Source organism: Pseudopodoces humilis, chromosome 27, assembly GCF_049639895.1.
Source record: "Pseudopodoces humilis isolate 2021_Gansu_Grassland_sample_001 chromosome 27, ASM4963989v1, whole genome shotgun sequence".
Classification (NCBI taxonomy): Eukaryota; Metazoa; Chordata; class Aves; order Passeriformes; family Paridae; genus Pseudopodoces; species Pseudopodoces humilis.
The window spans coordinates 1,148,510-1,167,774 of NC_142226.1; the positions used below are offsets into that span (position 1 = coordinate 1,148,510).

Sequence of the window (19,265 nt, forward strand, 5' to 3'; positions counted from 1 at the left end):
GTTGAGTTGGGAGTTCTTAAATGGGAATATTTGAGCTTGTGGCAGCTCACTCTGCTCTTACTGAAAAAAATCCCTGCTTAAATCCACTTCTACCCAGTTAATGTTCTCTGTCCCTGCTTAAATCCAATTCTCCCAAGATGAAAATCCCTGCATGTCACGAGTGGGGCAAACCCCAGCACTCTGTGCAGAAATCGAGGTGATAAATCAGCTCCACGAGTTTCTTTGATCTTGAATAAACGCTGGGCTCAAAGTCTAGCCCAGACCACAGCCAGGGTTAGTCAGCATCGAGGGCTCTCTGAAAAGGGGTTTCAAAATGTAATTAAATCCTTCTCACAGCAGTGATCCTGACCTCCTCAGCAAGTCAGGGCAAGAGCAGGTGCTCTGCAGGTCCTGGGAAGTTTGAAGCTGGTGCTGGAAGGGAGCAGGACCTGGATTTGAGGAAAAGGAAGGTGAAGTTCAAGGCTAGGAGTGATTTAGTGTCATTTCCCTGAGGTGTGGTGTCACAGCGGGGAGGAAGAAAAGCCATTTATCGAGTCAGGGGAATGTCCCTGAGCTGAGCCCCTCGTGGGGGATCCATTGTCCCCACTGGGCCCCTGCCTCTCCCCATGAGAGAGCTGTGTCCAAGGACTTGCACCCTAAATTTGGCCATCTGAGGGGGCAGTTTTCAGAGAGCTTGTCACGTCTGGCTGGTCCCAATGTGTCCCAGGGCGACCCAGTATCATTCAACTCTGCTAAATTAAGCTGAATCCCCTTAAACTCCATGTCCCTTTTTGTCCCTGAGCCCACAGGGTTGTAGGAGTGAGGAATCCCTGGAGGACTTTGTGGTTTCTCCTGCTGGCTCTTCACCCTTCAGGAGGAAGCTGGGGCCATCACTGAGCTCAAATCTCAGTCCCCTGCTCCTCCCTGCTCTGCTGGACTTGCGCTTCAGCCCCATCCCCGGGGAACGCAGGACTTGGAACAATTTCCTCCAATTAATCCTGTCCTAGCAAGGTGCTGCACCTCCGGGCAGGCAATACCCGCAGAAATGACAAGAATTAATTAGTCATTATAAATCACACCTATCAATTCGCTTCATTTAAAAAGCACCACCCTTCTTTTCCTTCGGAGCATCCCACCCATCCTCCTCTCCATCTCTTGGAGACACAGGCTGATTCCAGCGCTGTCAGGGTGCAATTCCAGTGCTGTTCCCTCCTGGAGTGTCCCATCAGGAGCTGTGTTTGCTGGCTGGGGTGGTTATTGGGGTTTCAGAGGTCCCACACACACTCATTTCAGGGGGGGTTTTCCCTTTAGAAGCAGCGCACACGCGTGCCACAGAAATTGGATTTGCACCTTTGTTTGGTGACAAAAGGGAGGAAATTAAAGAGGCAACACTTCAATGAAAGCTCCTCTTTACCTGCCTTTGGATTAGCACAGCTCAAGAGCAGCTTTTATCCAGAGAAGATGCCTTGTTGTTTGTCAGGGATGTAAGAGGCGTGAGGCAGAGCCTTGGAGTCAGTCACTTCGCAAGGGAAACACAATTATAAAAACTTTAAACCCCTAAATGTTTGCAGGAGATTAGGAGGAACTCGAGTTTGAAAGAGTTTTAATTCATTTCTCCAAACTTTCTCTGCTTCAAGTTCCTGTCTTTGGTTGCTGCCTCAGAGCCAGGTTTTGTGAGCACTAAACCGAGTCCCTGAGGCTTGCCTGAGCACAATTTATGTTTAGGTTGCCATTAAAAGTAATGTCTTGTGAATGGCAGACATTCAATGCGTTGTTCTGAATTATTTGTGTGCAAAATATTTACAGTTGAACCCCCCCCCCCCCAGAAGGAGCAGCGGTTAATTACTTACACACAAAAGCTAAAGTAATTTTTCTTGTCTGTTTTTCTTTTGGATGTAATTACAGAAATGTGGGAAATACTTTTCCAAGGCTTTTGAACTCCAAAGTGGAACAGAAGGAAGACACCAGGGGGACATCCACCGTTCAGTGTTATTTTCCTTGCACAGGAGAGAGAGAGAGAAAGAAAGAAAGAAGAAAAAAAAAAGGATCTTTCCGAGATGAGCACCAAAGTCTCAAGTTTTCAAAGGTTTGCATAACAAACAAGAGACACATTGTGGGTTGCATCTTGACTTTGAAGGCTTGCCACTGTCAACTGAAATAAAATGGCAAGGTTTAAAGCCTTAACCAAGTTCACAAGGAAAATATTTGGACTGAAAGTTTTGGAAAGTTTTCTCTCTTTGAAGTAGTTTGTCATGTGTTACCAATGTGAACTTTATTGACCTTGAAACGTTTTTTTTTTTTGAATCAAATAGCAACTAGTGACACTTTAGTAAAATCTTAAATCAACAACCATCTCCTGGCGGCTCCAGCTTCGTAGCAAATGCAGGCAAAACAGGGAATCTACAGAGGAGACCTTTATTATTCATAAATGAAGCCTGCCAAAACCTTCCCGAAATAGCATTCAAAGACCCTTTTAAGGTCATGGATCCTGAACAAAGCCAGAAGAGCACAAAAAAGGCTGAGGAAAGTCCAAGAAAGAGGCTTCCCAAAGGAGAGGCTTTCCAAGGCAGTATTTCATCCCCAACTACGTACCAGGGCAGCTCTGCTCCTTCCCAAGGAACCCCTCTCCGAGATATCATCTCGCAGCAGCACTTTCCCGGCTCCTTGTCCGTTCCTCGGGAAGAGCCTCAGGAGAAGCCCGGCCACCAGAAACAACCCAAGCCGTCCTCCTTCGACCACCCTGCCCACGTCCCGCAGCTTCAGCAGCACGCACTGGCACCAGCATTCATGTCCCCGGGGAAGCCGGAGCACGTCCTGGAAGGTCCCACATGGCAGCTAGTTGATCCAGTCAGGCCAGGGCCCTCCGGCTCCTTCCCGTCCCCCGGGCTGCACGCCCACCACGGCCAGCTCCTCCCGTCCCACTCGCCCATCATTCCTGCAGAGGACATGCCGGCCGTGCAGAAGGTCTTCATCCCCCGCCCCGCCCAGGTGTCCCTGAAGCAAGCTGAGGAGGTGCACAAGAAGGAGAAGAAGCCTCAGAAGCCGGGCAAGTACATCTGCCAGTACTGCAGCAGGCCCTGCGCGAAGCCCAGCGTGCTCCAGAAACATATCAGGTCCCACACGGGGGAGAGGCCCTACCCTTGCATTCCATGCGGCTTCTCCTTCAAGACGAAGAGCAATTTGTACAAACACAGGAAGTCTCACGCTCACCGGATAAAAGCTGGGCTGGCCTCAGGGATCGGAGCAGAGATGTATCCGTCGAGCCTGGAGATGGAGCGGATCGGCGGGGAGGACTTTGAGGAGCCGACGGAAGGGGAAAGCACGGACTCGGAGGAGGAGACGGCAGCGATGTCGGGCCACGCCGTGGAGCTGTCGCCCAGGCAGAAGCACACCCTGCTCTCTAGCAGCCTGCTGAGCGCGGGGAGCCAAGGCTCCAGCCACGACCGCTGCTCATTGTCCCATTCCAGCATGTCCCAGTCCCTCGAGGACAGCTCCCAGTTCGTGGAGCCGTCGTCGGAGCATGCCCTGAGCCATAAGTCCGAGGACACGCACACCATCAAGCAGAAGCTGGCGCTGCGCCTGAGCGAGCGCAAGAAGGTGATCGACGAGCAAGCCTTCCTGAGCCCCGGCAGCAAAGGCAGCACGGAGTCCGGGTACTTCTCCAGATCCGAGAGCGCCGAGCAGCAGATCAGCCCTCCCAACACCAACGCCAAATCTTACGCCGAGATCATCTTCGGGAAGTGTGGGAGGATCGGGCAAAGGACGGCGGCGCTGGCTGCAAACACAACCCCGGGGTTCCCACACCTGTCCGGTGATGAGAAGCCCAGCATGGTCCCGCTGTCTGTGCCTAGAACACAGGTGATCGAACACATCACTAAGCTAATCACCATTAACGAAGCCGTTGTGGACACCAGCGAAATCGACAGCGTGAAGCCCAGAAGAAGCTCTCTATCAAGGCGTAGCAGCATCGAATCCCCGAAGTCTGGTGCGTACAGAGAACCGTTTCAGTTCGATATCAAGTCTGGTTCCAGCAGCCAGCTGGATGCAGCGAAAGTGTTGGCGTCCCATGGTGAAAAAATGAAGCCCGAACAATCATTGTTGTCACTTCAGCAATCCCACAGTGCCACAGAGACAGTGCCTCTCCTAAGAAGCCACTCAATGCCTTCTGCTGCATGCACTATAAGCTCCCCACACACCTTTAGAGGTAGCTACTCATTCGATGATCACATCATGGAGCCGGAAGTCTTAAGCCGCAGCCAAGCATTTTCCTCCCACCCTCGAATGCTAAAACGCCAACCAGCTATCGAGCTACCCCTGGGAGTGGAATATGTCTCGGAGGAGGTCGGCTCTGCCAGCAAAGAAACTGTTCCCAAACCTCCCGAGGAGCCTGAAACCAAGGAAAGCGATCTAACCAAAAAGTCCCGCAAGGGCCCGAAGGCGAAAGGGTTCATGTACGAGTGTAACGTGTGTGGCGCTCGCTACAAGAAAAGGGACAACTACGAGGCCCACAAGAAGTACTACTGCTCAGAACTGCAGCTCTCCAAGCCCCGCTCTGCCACATCCCACACCTCGGCGGAGCCGGAGAAGAGCGCGGCGGATCCCGACGTGTGGCCCCAGATGATGCACTACAAGCTGGGCAGCACCTTGGAGCTCACCCCGCTGCGGAAGAGGAGGAAGGAGAAGAGCCTCGGGGACGATGAGGAACCTCCAGCTTTCGAAGTGTCTGACACCCCCTCCTCCAGCACCGGCCCGGGCGCTCAGTTTGCAAACCCGGCCTCGTCTGACGTGGCTCTAAACCTGACCCGTGAATCCATGAAGTCACCAGCAGACTCGGGAAAATCCGCACCTTCCGAGGCCAGCGCCAGCTTCCATTCCAGGAACACCAAACCGGCTTCGAGCGCGGAGGGCAAGGAGAGGAGGACAACCTCCAAGGAGATCTCTGTCATCCAACACACGAGCTCCTTTGAGAAGTCGGACTCCATCGAGCAGCCCAGCAGCTTGGAAGAGGACAAGCCCTTGTCCCAGTTCCCGTCTCAGTCCACACCCCAGCACAGCCGCCCCCCTCACTCCCTGCAGCCCAGGCTGGTCCGTCAGCCCAACATCCAGGTCCCTGAGATCCTGGTCACAGAAGAGCCGGACAGACCAGAAACAGAGCCAGAACCTCCTCCGAAGGAGCCAGAGAAAACTGAGGAATTCCAGTGGCCGCAGAGGAGCCAGACTCTTTCCCAGCTCCCTGCGGAAAAACTCCCACCCAAGAAGAAGCGGCTTCGGCTGGCAGAAATGGCCCAGTCCTCCGGGGAGTCCAGCTTTGAGTCCGTCTCCCTCACGCGGAGCCCCAGTCAGGAGAGCAGCCTGTCCCACGGCTCCAGCCACTCCGTCTCCTTTGACCGGGATGACCACACCAAGCCAGAGTCAAGTAGCCAGCCCTCCGAATCCCAACCAAAACCTCCTGGAGTCGGCTCCCATATGCTGATGGTCCCCAGCCACCATCACCATTCCAGGGAAATGCGGAGATCTGCTTCCGAGCAGACGCCCAACGTGTCCCACCCTTCCCAGATGTCAGAGACTCGCAGCAAATCCTTCGACTACGGGAGCTTGTCGTCCACTCCTGCCTCCACCCCCGGCCCCTCCACCTCCTCGGCCCCCCAGGAGAGGAGGAAATGCTTCCTGGTGCGGCAGGCGTCCCTCACCAGGCACCCCGAGCACGAGCCGGACCCGGCCCCGCCGGGCTGGCCGGACACAGAGGATCCAGCTCCTTCTTCAAGTAAACCTCCAGCCACGAGTTTGCCCCATCAGCCGACCTCGTCTTCCCCTTTGCCCTCTCACGGCACCTACCCGAGCGACAAGAGCCAGCCAAAGGACAGCCCCGAGCCATCCTACAGCCCGCCATACACAGAGGCTCTGCAGGTGTTCCACCACCCCGTGCCACAGCTGGCGCTGCACGAGAAGCACTTCATGGCCCCCCAGGTTTCCATATTCCCCTACCAGCACCTCCTGCCGCAGCCAGGGCAGTCTGCAGAGCTCTTCGCCGCGCACACCATGTCTGACATCCTCTCTGCCCAGTTCTCCATGCCTCAGATCCCTCCCTCCATATTCCAGACCCCGCCGCTGCCCCTCCCACAAACGCTCATCCACCCGGGCCCGCTCCACCTCGCTCCTCCCTTGATGTCTCACCCCGCCGAGGTGTCCTTCAGGCACCCTTCATTCCTGCCCGTGCACTACCCTGGCTCCTCCCCGATCCCCTCAGCCTTTTTCCTGCCTCTCCAGTCTCAGTTTGCCCTCCACTTGCCAGGTGATGCCGGTGGACATTTGCCACAGATCAAATCCGGTTTGTTCTCGGCAGCAGGGAGCTCCAGCCTGTCCCCGTGCACGGATTACGACTCGGACAGCAGGTTGCACCCTCTGACCTGTGCAGCGAGTCCCGCGCTGTCTGTCACCGTCACCCAGCTCGTTGTCCCCACCCGGACAGAGCCCATGGTGTCGCTGGTGGTCCCCGTTCGCATCCAGACCAACATGCCCTCCTACGGCAGCGCCATGTACACCACGCTCTCCCAGATCCTGGTCACACAGTCCCAGTGCAGCTCCTCCACCTTCGTCCTCCCCAAATTCGATGACCACCAGCCCAAGGGTGCCCTGGTGTGCAGCGCTGATGTCCACGGGCTGGGTTTTGACCTGGCCCAGATGATCACAGAGGAGCAGAGAAGTCTTTTCCAGAGCCCGTACCTGAGAGTGCCCCTGCCCTTACCGGAAAGAAAGGGCTACATGCCCCTCACCTGCCCCTCAGACAGCGTCCTCGGCCTGGAGGGGGGCCCCTCCACAGTTGGGGGGAGCAAAAGGATGCTGTCCCCAGCTGGCAGTTTGGAGCTGACCATGGAGACCCAGCAGCAGAAGAGAGTGAAGGAGGAGGAAGTGTCTGAAGCAGAAGAAAAGCTGGAAGTGGTGAAGCCACCCGGTGCAATAGAGGAAGGGAAAAAGCAGGATAAATCTCACTTCATTGCAGAAAGCCAAGACAGGGTCGAGGCTGAGACACCACCCGGCGTGTCCGTGGAGCAGTCGGAGCCAAAGGAAACCCCAAGCAGTTCCCAGCAGGCAGCGTCCCGGTCGGGTTCCCCGAGCTTTGAGGCACTGCAGGAGTACGAGCAGCCAGCTGGCAAACAGTTCCTCAGCCAGGAGCCTCTGCAGCCCGTGAAGAAGGAAGACTCCAAAGAACCGGTGGAGCAGCAGCCTCCACCGACCCCTGCCAGCGCTGCCCCCGTGCCCGAGGGCGCTGCCGGCGCAGGGAAGGCCCGGGAAGGCCCAGACACCAAGAAGGTCCTGCAGTTCCCCAGTCTCCACACAACCACTAATGTCAGTTGGTGCTATTTAAACTACATCAAGCCAAATCACACCCAGCAAGCCGACGGCCGCTCCTCGGTGTACGCCAGCTGGTGCATCAGCCTCTACAACCCCAACCTGCCTGGGGTGTCCACCAAGGCAGCCCTGGCCCTGCTGAGGTCCAAGCAGAAGGTGAGCAAGGAGACCTACACCATGGCCACCGCTCCGCGGCCTGAGGCGGGCAGGCTGGTCCCGGCCAGCTCCAGGAAGCCCAAAATGACCGAGGTAATGCAATCCTATCTCTTTCTCCTGATCCATTTGGATGCGTGGGTGGAGGGGGCTGAGTGCCGGGGCGTGGCTGTGCTGAGGTTGGTTGGGGTTTACTCGTCCCGCTGGCGCTTTGGGAGGCGCCTGTTCTCGGTGAAGCTCTTAGAGTGAAGAACCCAAACCCCGCTGAAACCCCAAGCCAGGAGGCAGGAGAGCCTGCTCCGAGGCCAGGTTTCTGTTCCCCAGTTCCTACTTGCTTTCTAACCCAAGAAGTAGGAATCACCACCCCACGAACCACAACCGCTCCAGCACAAAGGATTAGACTTCATTTGCATTTGTCTTGATATTTCAAACAGCTTTACAATTTTTAATTTTTTTTTTAATTTTTTTTTTTTTTTTTGGTTTAAATGCTGTTATAATTCCCTACATTTTGCATGTTAGAAATGAAAAAAAAAAAAACCAAAAAGGATTACCTTGGGGAAATGGGATTCTGTCTGGTTGTGCATCTGCTCATCTCACATTAATGAACATAGAGAGGCATGCTTAAAAGTATTTAAAAAATATTAAAAGGAGATTTGCAAGTGTATTTAGGCCCCTGAAGAAGCACAAAGGCTGTCAGTGGCATTTATAAAAGTGCCTTGGTGGGTTTTGTTAAACACCCCTGTGGTTTGGTCCGTTTGGTCCAGAGCTGTCCACCTGCTCTTCCAGGTGTTTAAGGATATTTTATGCCTGGTTTTAGAGTTAAGACTTCACTGACTTCCCAGGGTCAGAGCTCCCCCAAGGCATTGCCCACACAGGCACAGAAGTCTTTAAGACCATCCTGTGAGCTGCCTAATTTTATGTATCTCATTTTAAAGCCAGACTTTACCCTTCCTGCTTAATGCTGAACCAAACAGATCCCTTTAATCCAGATCATGTTCATGTAGATTAGCAAACAGAATCACTCTAAAGATTTTGCAATTTGATATTCATCTCAAGTCAATTTATATTGATGGATTATTCATTTTATTTCTGTGTCATGAAATGAACTCTGAATATTAAATTTATCATAATCGCTGCCGCAGCTGCTGCTTATAAATATGTCTTAAAATACGCAGTAGAGTCGCTTTGATTCAATAAATCTTTATTTCTATTCAGCATTTCCATCCCTCTCCTGCAGAAATCCAAGAGGCAGATTTCTAGGGACACAGGGGCAGATAATTACCTGAGCAGTGCAATAACCACGCTGAGATTTATGCACTATTTTTCCAAGGGGTTTTATCGGAGCGGTGCCGTAGCATCCTCGATTTGAATCCCTAAAGGAAGTGCCTGTGCTGCTCTGAGCTCTGCTCTTTGCCATGGTGCTAAAACCCACACCCAGGGGGTGTCCAAGAGGTACCAGACCCTCCCACCCTGAAGGCACAGGTTAAACATCAATGGTTCAGCCCTCACTCATCCAAATCCCCATTTCACTGCATGCATTTCCCCCAAACCCCTCAGCAAACCCCTCCAGGCAGTGGTGCAGGTTCAGGTTCCCATGGCACAACTTGCAAAAGGAAGAGTCTGCCCTGCCCAGCTCACCTGGGTGGATCCTAAACCCAGCCCTCCTCCCCCGAGAGCCGCAGTGGAGATTAACTGAATTCTTGCCGAGCACAGAACCCATTTTCCATCAGTGGGAGTGAAATCCTCTGTGCAGGGTTTAAAACACGCACGGCCGGGGAAGCAGCGGCTGCCAGGACGTGCGGTAGCATCGCTCCAGGGTTGGGGATCCAACCCTCAGCTAACTCCGCTCTGGCTCCTTCCCTCCAACACCCCCTCCTTTATGTAACTGCAGGTTGTCAGTCGAGCTCCCAGGAGATGTGAAGAAGCTCTGGTGTTTTGTACAGTTGTGCATGCAGCAAGCAGTAGTTCTGTACGTGCTGTCTCCGTCCTTGGCTTGGGGTTTAAATTTCCAGTGGGATTTGCTGAGCAGATAATTCTGGATTTCTGGAGTGGCTGCGGGCTCCAGCATGCATGTAGGGATGGCTGGTGACTGTACTGGGGCTTGCACACTCTGTAAATTCAAAGATTGTAAAAGGGGATAGTAGTGACTGTATGATTTTGGCTCTCTGGTGCCTTTCATCTGTCAATGTTTTTGTGCTTTCGAAAGTTGCAATAAATAAACCTCGTGCTGCATCCAGCAAGTCAATTGTTTTGTATTCCTCAGCAAACCTGGGAAGCTTGTCCCTAGCAGTGTTCTGAGCCTGAAGTCACAACCCTAAAAGTTTAATTTTTGAGAGTTCTGAGCGTCTCCTGCCGCTGATTTCCTCGCTGTCATCTCCATGCCCAGAGCCTCCAGCTCAAGACCATTCCTGCTGTTAAATGGCTCAAATTATTCCTGGCACTGTTCTACCCCTGAGCCTTTTGTCATGAAATTCCTGGCACTTCTAGGGAAACAGGGACCACTCCCAGGAGGCTTCTAGGATGGGTGTGTGGATGGTGTGGACGTGGGGCTGATCCGACCCGAGGACAGAGAGCAGCCCTGGGTGCACTGAGTGCTCTGAGCTGAGCTCCTGGAATTCCTGGGCAAATTTGAAATGCTTGACCCTGGTTTTGCCAAGTGACTTTTGAGTCTGTCCCTCCTCCTGCTGAGCATCCCGTGGCAGCTGGGGGAGCTGGGTTGTATCCCACTGGATCCTCTTGGAGCTGCTCACTCTGTGGCTTCCCCCAAAACCAGGGGAGACAAAGAGGCTCCACTGGGGTGATTCATCCCCCTCCAGACCAGGCTGAGGTGGGGCAGGTGAATCACCTGGGGAGCTGCCACTCCTGCCAGCCAGAGCCAAGGGTGACCAGCTGGGCTTCAGGGGCTGCCTTCAGGCCAAAACCCCTGGAGAAACTGCTCTCAGGTGCCTGCAGCCTGTTTCCATCAATTACAGAAAGTGTGAGGATGTGGATCCAGGATCCTCATCCAGGAGATGGATTCGGTTGAATGTCAGAGTTACTGTGGGAGAAGTTACCTGGGGGAAGGAATCTGCTTTCACTTCTCTGGAGACCCCTGAGTTTGTCCTGGTAGGATTTAGGGGGAAACATCACAACATTTCACTCCAGGTTGGAGAGCTCTCCTGCATTTGTCCTGGTAGGATTTAGGGGGTAACGTCCCAACATTTCACTCCAGGTGCAGGGAGCTCTCCCTGGGTTTGCCCCAGGATTTAGGACATCCCAACATTTCATTCCAGGTGTGGAGAGCTCTCCCTGGGTTTGCCCCAGGATTTAGGACATCCCAACATTTCATTCCAGGTGTGGAGAGCTCTCCCTGGGTTTGCCCCAGGATTTAGGACATCCCAACATTTCACTCCAGGTGTGGAGAGCTCTCCCTGGGTTTGCCCCAGGATTTAGGACATCCCAACATTTCATTCCAGGTGTGGAGAGCTCTCCCTGGGTTTGCCCCAGGATTTAGGACATCCCAACATTTCATTCCAGGTGTGGAGAGCTCTCCCTGGGTTTGTCCCAGGATTTAGGACATCCCAACATTTCACTCCAGGTGCGGGGAGCTCTCCCTCATCCCACCCAGACCCACAGAGGCAGCTTTGATGTTTAGGTCCATGCTCTAACAAACAACATTCATCGTGTAGGTGAGGTGTCAGGGCATGACTTAAACCTGGGGCCAGACAGGGTTTAGACACAAAACCCCCTCAACGAGTGGCAATTTAACAGCAAAAAAGCAGATTTGACCCTGGGAACGTGTGGGGAGGTTGAGGATTCTTTTCTCCCGTGAGTTTTGTGGCTTTCTCTGTGCTGCGCCCTTGGCAGCGGGGTTGCAGTGAAAGGAAATCACCCGGGAGCGCTGCCTGGCGAGAGATTTATGTCAGGCTGAAATCCAAATTTGTGTGAATGTGGGGGAAACCCGGAGGTTCAGTGTAGGAATTGTGCAGATGCCTCCTCTCCAGACCTTTCAGACGTGTATTTCAGAGAGAGGAATACCCAGGGACAGGTTTGGGAACAGAGACCCCACACGCTCAGAGTCACCCCAGCCACCACACTTCTCTTCATCCTTCACTTCTCCAGCTGGCAGGAGCTGGATAACCTGGAGGGAAGCAATTAAAAAACCTGTCAGGGGTCACAGCAAATACAACACAACCCTCAGGGCCCCAGATGCAGAAGCGAGGCCCCATTTGTTAGGAGGGTGCCCCAATTCCAGCCCTTGGTGTGGGGAGCAGCGCTGGGGACGCCGCTGGCTCTGCTGGGGCTGCTTGCTCTGTGTCTGCCTGCCAGTGATTCTGTCTGTAATCATGGATTGTTTTGCTCTTTTGGGGAGATAGGTTCATTTGCCTTCGCTCCTTTCTAATGAAGGTCGAAAAGATATAACTAGAGCTGAGAAGGAAGAGGAGAAAAGGGGAAAATCAGAAGAAGAGGCTCTTGTGACCAAGCGAGGGGAGCCAGTGAGGATCAAGATCTTTGAAGGAGGGTGAGTGTCTCGTTTTATTTCTCTTCCTGTGTCTCACACTTGCGTAGAGTTGTGACAATGATGGCGAGGTGCCGCTGGAGGTGAGCAGATGGAGCTGATTCCAGCTTATTCTCCACAGCCACTGTAAAAACTTGGCCCTCCAGATCTGGAGTGCATTAATTTCCTATTTTTGAGCTGTCTTTAAGTCAGCAGTCACCTGGATCTCTTTTCTGAGTGGGTGGTTGAGTGAAGAGCACAAATCCATCTCACAGCTGTCTCTGAAGTGACAGAGGTGCTCTCTGTATCTCCTCAATCTTCCCAGAGCCTTCTCCCGAAAATGATGTTCCCAGTCTGAGGAGGATCTGGGCAGGTCTTCCCTGATGCCCGGGGTTTGGGTGGGGAACAAAAGAAGAGTTTTGTTCATGTGATTTCCATCCCACCCAACCGAAATAGCTCCAACCAGAATGGATGCAAGGCCTTAATTTGATGTGTATCTTAAACCTCGGCTCCAGGTAATTCAGAGGGCGCCTCAGGAATTCAGCACTGGTCTAATGCTGCCGTTTATTTCTTAAAAAAATTTAAAAAATAGCTCACAAGCAATGTGTCTGTGGGTTGCAGTTAAAGATCATCCTTCCTGGGTGTTGCAGAGGGGGCCAAATCAGTGCCAGCAATTTCCAGCAGGATTTATCAGCTCTGCCCTTGCTGTTGGGTGGTCTTGGTGTCTGTGTGTTAGCAAAAGGCTTTCATTAGGCTGTGCTTGTGGTTTTTCTGCTGTTACCAGATGAAATTTGCTTTTATTTTAAAATACCTCGTTAGCAGATGGTCCAGCTAGCAAAGCTAGAGGGAAAACAGAGCTTTGGGACAGGAAAGCTGCTGGTTGTTCAGGAGAAGGCAGCTCTGCCCTGGGTGTGAGCTCTGTGCGCCCAGCTCGGGCTTGGGCAGGGAGTGGGGGATGCAAAGAGCCAAACCCTGTCGTGGCTGTGGCCAGAATGGGAGCTTTGATGGACTCAGGAAATCTCTGCCACCCTCCTGCAGCAGGTGGGACCCATGGGACCCACTGGGATGGGTTTTATTCCCTTCAATCTGCTCTGTGCCATCCTGAACCGGTGCTGAGCTCAGTTTTAAATTTCCCGTAGCTCTGACTGTGTCCCTCTGGCTGCCACTCTGTGCCAATGGGGCTCATCAGGAGGTCACAACCATGAATTCCATGCCTGAATCCCGTGTTCAATTCCCAAATTCATGGCTCTGCCCAGGGCCAGCAGGACCCGTTGTGCTCCCAAGCTGCTCCGTGTGCTCCGTGCCTCATTCCCGCAAAGTTTCTGACGTTGGGGTGGTCAGGGCCAGCAGCCAGAACCTTTTCCTGCTGCCCTTTCCCAGGTGTCTGCCAGGACCTTTTCCTGCTGCCCTTTCCCAGGTGTCTGCCAGGACCTTTTCCTGCTGCTCTTTCCCAGGTGTCTGCCAGGACCTTTTCCTGCTGCTCTTTCCCAGGTGTCTGCCAGGACCTTTTCCTGCTGCTCTTTCCCAGGTGTCTGCCAGGACCTTTTCCTGCTGCTCTTTCCCAGGTGTCTGCCAGGACCTTTTCCTGCAGATTTCACCACAGGGTGCCTGGTGCCTTCTTCAGGCTCCCAAATGGATCAGATTCCCTTTCCCAGCCATCTCTTGAGAATGTTTTACACAAAGTGCAGCCATTTTCAAGACATTATCCCATTCTCTTCTTTTACTTTTCCTCCCTATAAAAATGCCTTCCTTGACTCATTTTCCCCCTTTATTGGTTTCACACTGAAAGCTGCTGGCCAGGCCCATCCTTCCAGGGGGATGCAGTTGGATCCAAAGCTTTTGGATCCATCCCATGCTTTGTTGTCTCGACCAAGGAGTGAGATTATACAGAAAATCACAAAAGCTGCACTTGCTGCAACTCTTTTAGCTCCTTCTTCCCCTCATTTTTTTATCTCTTTGGAGCTCTTGCCTTTCTCTCTGACATCTTCAACACTTTTCATTCTGTAGAGTCTTCTGGCTTCCCCAGTCCCATCACTTTCCCCCTCTGCCTCTCCTCAGAGCACTTCCAGGACCATCTCTGAGGTTTCTCCTGCTACTCTCCAGCCTCCCAGCTGGAATCGTATCCCTCAGCTTTCAGGGAAGACCAGGAAAGCCAAATCTCCTCTTTCCACCATTCCCACTTGTCAGGAAGGAGCTGATGAACCCCCGCAGAGCGCTGGGGGCAGCTTGGCTTCCCTTGGAGGTGTCTCCTCCACAGATCTGGGAGTGGATGGCTCCTTCTGTTTTCCCCCTGGGAAGGGGTTTGGACCCAGCATTTGCAGGTTCCTTGAGCCTGGAGGTTTGTGCCTGGTTTGGGGTCAGGGCTCAGTAGCACCGGGGCTCACTCTTGGCATGAAGGGTTTGTGCTGCCAGCTCAGGATGTGGCCCTGGGGCTGCCAGGAGGACCTGGCTGTGGAGGTTTCCAGCTCCTGGTGGGTTCCCAGCCCTTCCAGCACCGGCCTCCCGATGGGAAGAGGCTCTGCAGACCCTTTGCAGGGTCTCTGGCTCCCTGGAAGCCTCAGGAGGGACGTGCACGGTCCGACCTGAACCTCTCCGTAATTAAACCGGGGGTGGGATCAGCGGAGTTTTCCACTGAAAGAACAAATTCCTCTTGGAGAGCAAGCCTTGAGGTCACTCCACGTGTAACCTCAGCCACGGCTCCTCATTTGAAATCGTGGAGTTGTGTCAGGCTGGATCAATCCCCTCTCCACTCAGATGGCCCCAGCCCTGGGCCCTTGGAGTCATTTAACACCCCAAGGACGGGCTGGAGGCTGCGCAGGCTCCTCGGGCTGCCTCTGGGAGAGCCAGAAACAGCCAGGTCAATGCCTGAGCTCCTCAAGGAGCCAATCAAGATATCCATCCTGAGGGATGCTGCGGTGGTCTGGAGCGGGGAAAATGATCTCTGAAGGTCAGGCTGGCCCCCAGCGCCGCAGGAGACGCGCTCTGGTTCCTTGGTGTCACCTTCAGCACCCCCCTGGGGTGCCCATTCTGCAATCTGACATCATGAAACCAGAGATTGGTATCGACCTGCTGGCAGAGCGGGGGCTGTGCTGCTCTCAGGGGCTGCTCAGGGACCTGCTCCCTGCTTGCTGCCGTTCCCACCATGGAAGCTGAGAGCTCAATCCATGTCCTTCTGCTTCACAGCCCAGCCCTCTGTGCTGACACGGGGACAATTAGTTGGTTTATTTAATTAGCTAATTACAACCAGTGGGAAGAACAGTACCAAGATATATAAAGCTAAAAACTTTAACAGACATCCCCAAAACAGTGCCGCGTATGGTGAAAACTACATTTTCTCTTTGGAAAACTGTTCCTTTTTCCTGCTTTAGGGGAAAAAAACCCACTTATGGCTGTGATGTTGTGATTGGAGACACGAGTATCTGAGTATCCCGGCATTCCCACCTTAGAAAACACCTCCCTCCTCACCATCCCACGGAAAAAATCCACATGTCCACAAGAAGGGCTTTTCACTTCCAAAGGGATGCTCAGAGTGGGGGTGTGCCCCAGACTCTGCTCTGCACTTTGGAGGAATCCAAACCCTTCCCTCTCTGTCTTCCCCAAAATGTGACAGAGCTGGAAGAGCCCCAGCCATGGGATCACCTGAACTGGGATCACCTGAACAACTGGGATCTCCTGAACTGGGTTGGAAGGGAACTTAAATCCCATCCAGTGCCACCCCAGCCATGGCAGGGTCACCTCCCACTGTCCCAGGGTCACCCCCACTGTCCCAGGGTCACCCCCACTGTCCCAGGGTCACCCCCACTGTCCCAGGCTGCTCCAGCCCCAATGTCCAGCCTGGCCTTGGGCACTGCCAGGGATCCAGGGACAGCCACAGCTGCTCTGGCAATTCCAGCCCAGCCCCTCCCCACCCTGCCAGGGAACAATTCCTGCCCAAGATCCCACCCAAATCTCCCCTTTTCCAATCTCAAGCCATTCCCTGTGTCCTGTCCCTGCAGGCCTTGTCCCCAGTCCCTCTCCAGCTCTCCTGGAGCCCCTGCAGGCCCTGGAGGGGGCTCTGAGCTCTCCCTGGAGCTTCTCCTCTCCAGCTGAGCATCCCCAGCTCTCCCAGCCTGGATATTTTACTCCATTCCTAGGTATAAGCAAACAATTCCTGTAATTGACATTTTTGAGTGTGAGGGGTTTTCCTGAGCCCGTTTGCTTCGCACGGCTGGGAGAAATCGGTGCTCAGACTTTTCCATGAGGGCTGGTGGTGCCAGACTGACCACTCAGCATCTCCTGGGGCTTTGGTTGCTGGATTTCCCCTGTCCTGAGCCCTCCTGGGAATCTCCGAATCACGGGATCGTGGAGTGGTTTGGGTTGGGAGGGACCTCAAAGCCCCTCTCATTCCAACCCCCACAGGGGCAGGGCTGCCCCCCACAAAATCCCATCCCAGGCATTCCAAGCTCTCCCTGGAGCACCAATTTAAACCCTCAAGCATCAGGCTGTGCCCTGGAGTTTATGCTGCCACTGTAAAGGATATTTTAATTAAAAAGTGGGGTTTTACATGTGGAATTTAGGGTTGTTTTCCAGCCAGGATTTCACCAGCAGTGCAGAGGGGGGGTTTCAGGACCCTCTGAGCCCCCCAGGGACAGCCCAGCAGCTCCAAAACTCCAAACTCATGGTGGGATGCTGGGGAGAAGGAAGAGCAAACCCTGGATTGAGCAGAGCTCATCTGAGCTGCTGGCTCCTCTCCAGAAATCATCTCCAGGCCTCATCTCCCTCCCAGAATTTGGTTTTCTGAGGTTTTTTTTTTTGTTTTCATGGGGTTTGGGCGTAGCCTGAAGGGCTGTGAGGTTCCCACTCACCAGGATCCATCCCAGGTGCCAAGGAAAGGCTCTGGAGCTGGGCCAGGCCAGGCTCAGGCTGCATTTAGGGAAAGGTTCTTCCCCCAGAGGTGCTGGCACTGCCCAGGCTCCCCAGGGAATGGGCACGGCCCCGAGGCTGCCGGAGCTCCAGGGATGCCCAGGCTGGGGGTGCTGGGGGTCTGGGGTTGGATCCATGATCCTGTGGGTCCTTCCAGCTCAGGATATTCTGTGATTCTCATAAAATAACCTGAGCATTGTAAATTCACGCTCTTTTTAAATAGTGCAAGAAAACCGCTTTTTCTGCTTAAAAAACCTGATCCAAAAGGAGACAAAACACAGCGTGGCAATTTAAGGAAGGAAAGACTTTTACATTTTCCCGATGCTGACAAGATGAAAGGGGGAATTGTTTAAGAGGCAGCTCAGCTGCTTGAAAGATGCATTCCTTAATAAGAGGAGAGAAAAACAGCAAGGAGAGAAAAATATTTGCAAAATGAAAGGAATCTGCGCTTTTTACTTTGGAAACCATTATGTTATTACATTAAAATATCCTTAAAAGCCAATATGACAAAAAAGCTTCAATTCCATAGGAACCAAATGCTTTTTTTCCTCCCCATAAACTGTCTCCATGAAAATTTTGATTTTTCTCGTTAATTTTGGGTTTAGTTAAAAAGAAAATGTTTTCCCCGGGTAACTCAGGGAACAGTCAAAATGAAAAATCAATTTTTTTCCACCGGTTTGTCCAGGAAATCTTTTCTTGGATGGGGAGCAGCAAGGTAACGGGCAGGAAAATGCACTTGGAAGAGGAGGAAAGGCAGAAATTTAAGTGAGAGCAGGAGCAGTAAAGGTGTGGCTGGCTGGGCTCTGAGCTTGGACACCTCAGCTGTGTTCTCATGGCATCCCAGCCTGCTTTAAAGCGGATTTAAATCCCAGCAGCCCGGGCTGCTCCCAGCCCCATCCAGCCCGGTCTGAGGTTTGTGTGGAAGAGCTGGCAGAGGGAAGGTGTGGGGTGGCTGTAGCACCTTCACTGCCCAGAGCTGCCCGCCAGGAGCTCCTGGAGGAGAAATATTCTGTATTTTTTCTGTGTTATTCACTTTAAAACAGGGTTAATTTCCATCAGGAGCCGTTCTGGGTGGTGGAGCCACAGCTGGAGCTGCAGGCACGGCCCCAGATGTTACAAACAGGGTCACAACTGGTTTGGGTTGGGAGGAGCTGTGGAGATCAGCTCATCCCGATGCCTCGCCGTGGGCAGGGAATGCTGCCAGAGCCCCGGGCTCGGAGCTTTGTGCTCTCCTGGCTTTTGGGACAATAACCTGGGAGCTGGTGCCTTTGGGGATGGACCTGAAGGGTCTGGGCAGAGCAGCTCAGCATCACCCCTGTCCAACCTTCTTCCTTTGGTGTTCCTTAGAGACAGGGGCATAAAACCCCCCAGGAAACCCCACTAAATCCTGCACATCTGAGTCCTGAAGCACGGCCCCTTCCCAGCTCCATCCCAGCCCTCCTTGGATGAGAAAGGGTTTTCCAGGCTGTTCCTGCTCTGGGTGCAGCGGGGCCTGGGGAGTGCAGGATGTCCCCCCGTGCCTTTCCTGTGGCTGCAGCTGTGTTTGTGCCGAGCAGTTCCTGGACAAGCTGTTCCCTGGCCTCCCCAGCAGCTCCCGGAGCGCTGGGGCTGGGATGGGGGCTGCTGGGCTCCTGACTCACCAGGACTCTTGGATAAACCCTTCTGCTCCCAACCCTCCCATTTCCTGGTGAGTGAGGGGACACACAAACTCCTCATGGCTCTGTCATGCCTTTAAAATGTCTGAATATTCCTTGCTGGGAATTGTTGATATTTCCTGGACACCTCACTCGAACCGGGTTCATTGTGCAGTTCATTCCTGTTTTCCCAGGAAATCCAACAAACTCAGAAGGATTTAGCTGAGGTTGCTGTCTGGTTTCCTTCTCATTATTTTTCCCCAGTTATTCCTGCTGGTGCAGCCAAGCCCCTTTCCCTGACCCTCGTGGGTGCTGATTTCCCACAGCCAATTATTAAAAAATGTTGTCTCCAGCTTCCTGCCTGACCTCGTGTGGGATGCTCGAGTTTCTGCACGGATTTCCTTCCCTCTAAGAACCCTGTGAGCATCCGAGCCCGTGGGATTCCCCCGTGGTCCCTGGAGGAGGAGGAGGAGGAGGAGGAGGAGGAGGAGGATGCTCTTCCCCAGCCCAGCATTCCCAGGGGTTTTCCCAGCATCTCACTCCACTCACCAGGGGTTTTATCTTCTCTCTGTCAAGAATTCCCATTTGTTTCCAGCTCAAATCAAGACTTAATAAATGGGATCAAGCAGGAAAATGCCTTTGCTGCCCCTCACGGGTACCTGTGTCACCTCTGGGGAGAGAAGGGTGCTCCAGTGCCAGACTGAGCACCAAAGGAATTTAAAATCTTCTCATTATTGCATCTTTTCCAAGCGATTTCTTTGCTTGTAACA

General features: G+C 53.3%; 1 protein-coding gene across 5 annotated transcripts in view; it reads left to right on the forward strand.

Moving 5' to 3' along the window:
* HIVEP3 (HIVEP zinc finger 3) overlaps positions 1 to 19,265 on the forward strand; it is a 180,827-nt gene that overhangs the window by 127,258 nt on the left and 34,304 nt on the right. For all 5 annotated transcript variants that reach the window (XM_088067421.1, XM_088067423.1, XM_088067424.1 and 2 more), the window contains 2 exons: positions 1,885 to 7,578; positions 11,838 to 11,983. In XM_088067421.1, coding sequence (XP_087923547.1) covers positions 2,461 to 7,578; positions 11,838 to 11,983 — 5,264 coding nt within the window. In that variant the 5' untranslated portion in view covers positions 1,885 to 2,460. The remainder of the gene's footprint in view (positions 1 to 1,884; positions 7,579 to 11,837; positions 11,984 to 19,265) is intronic.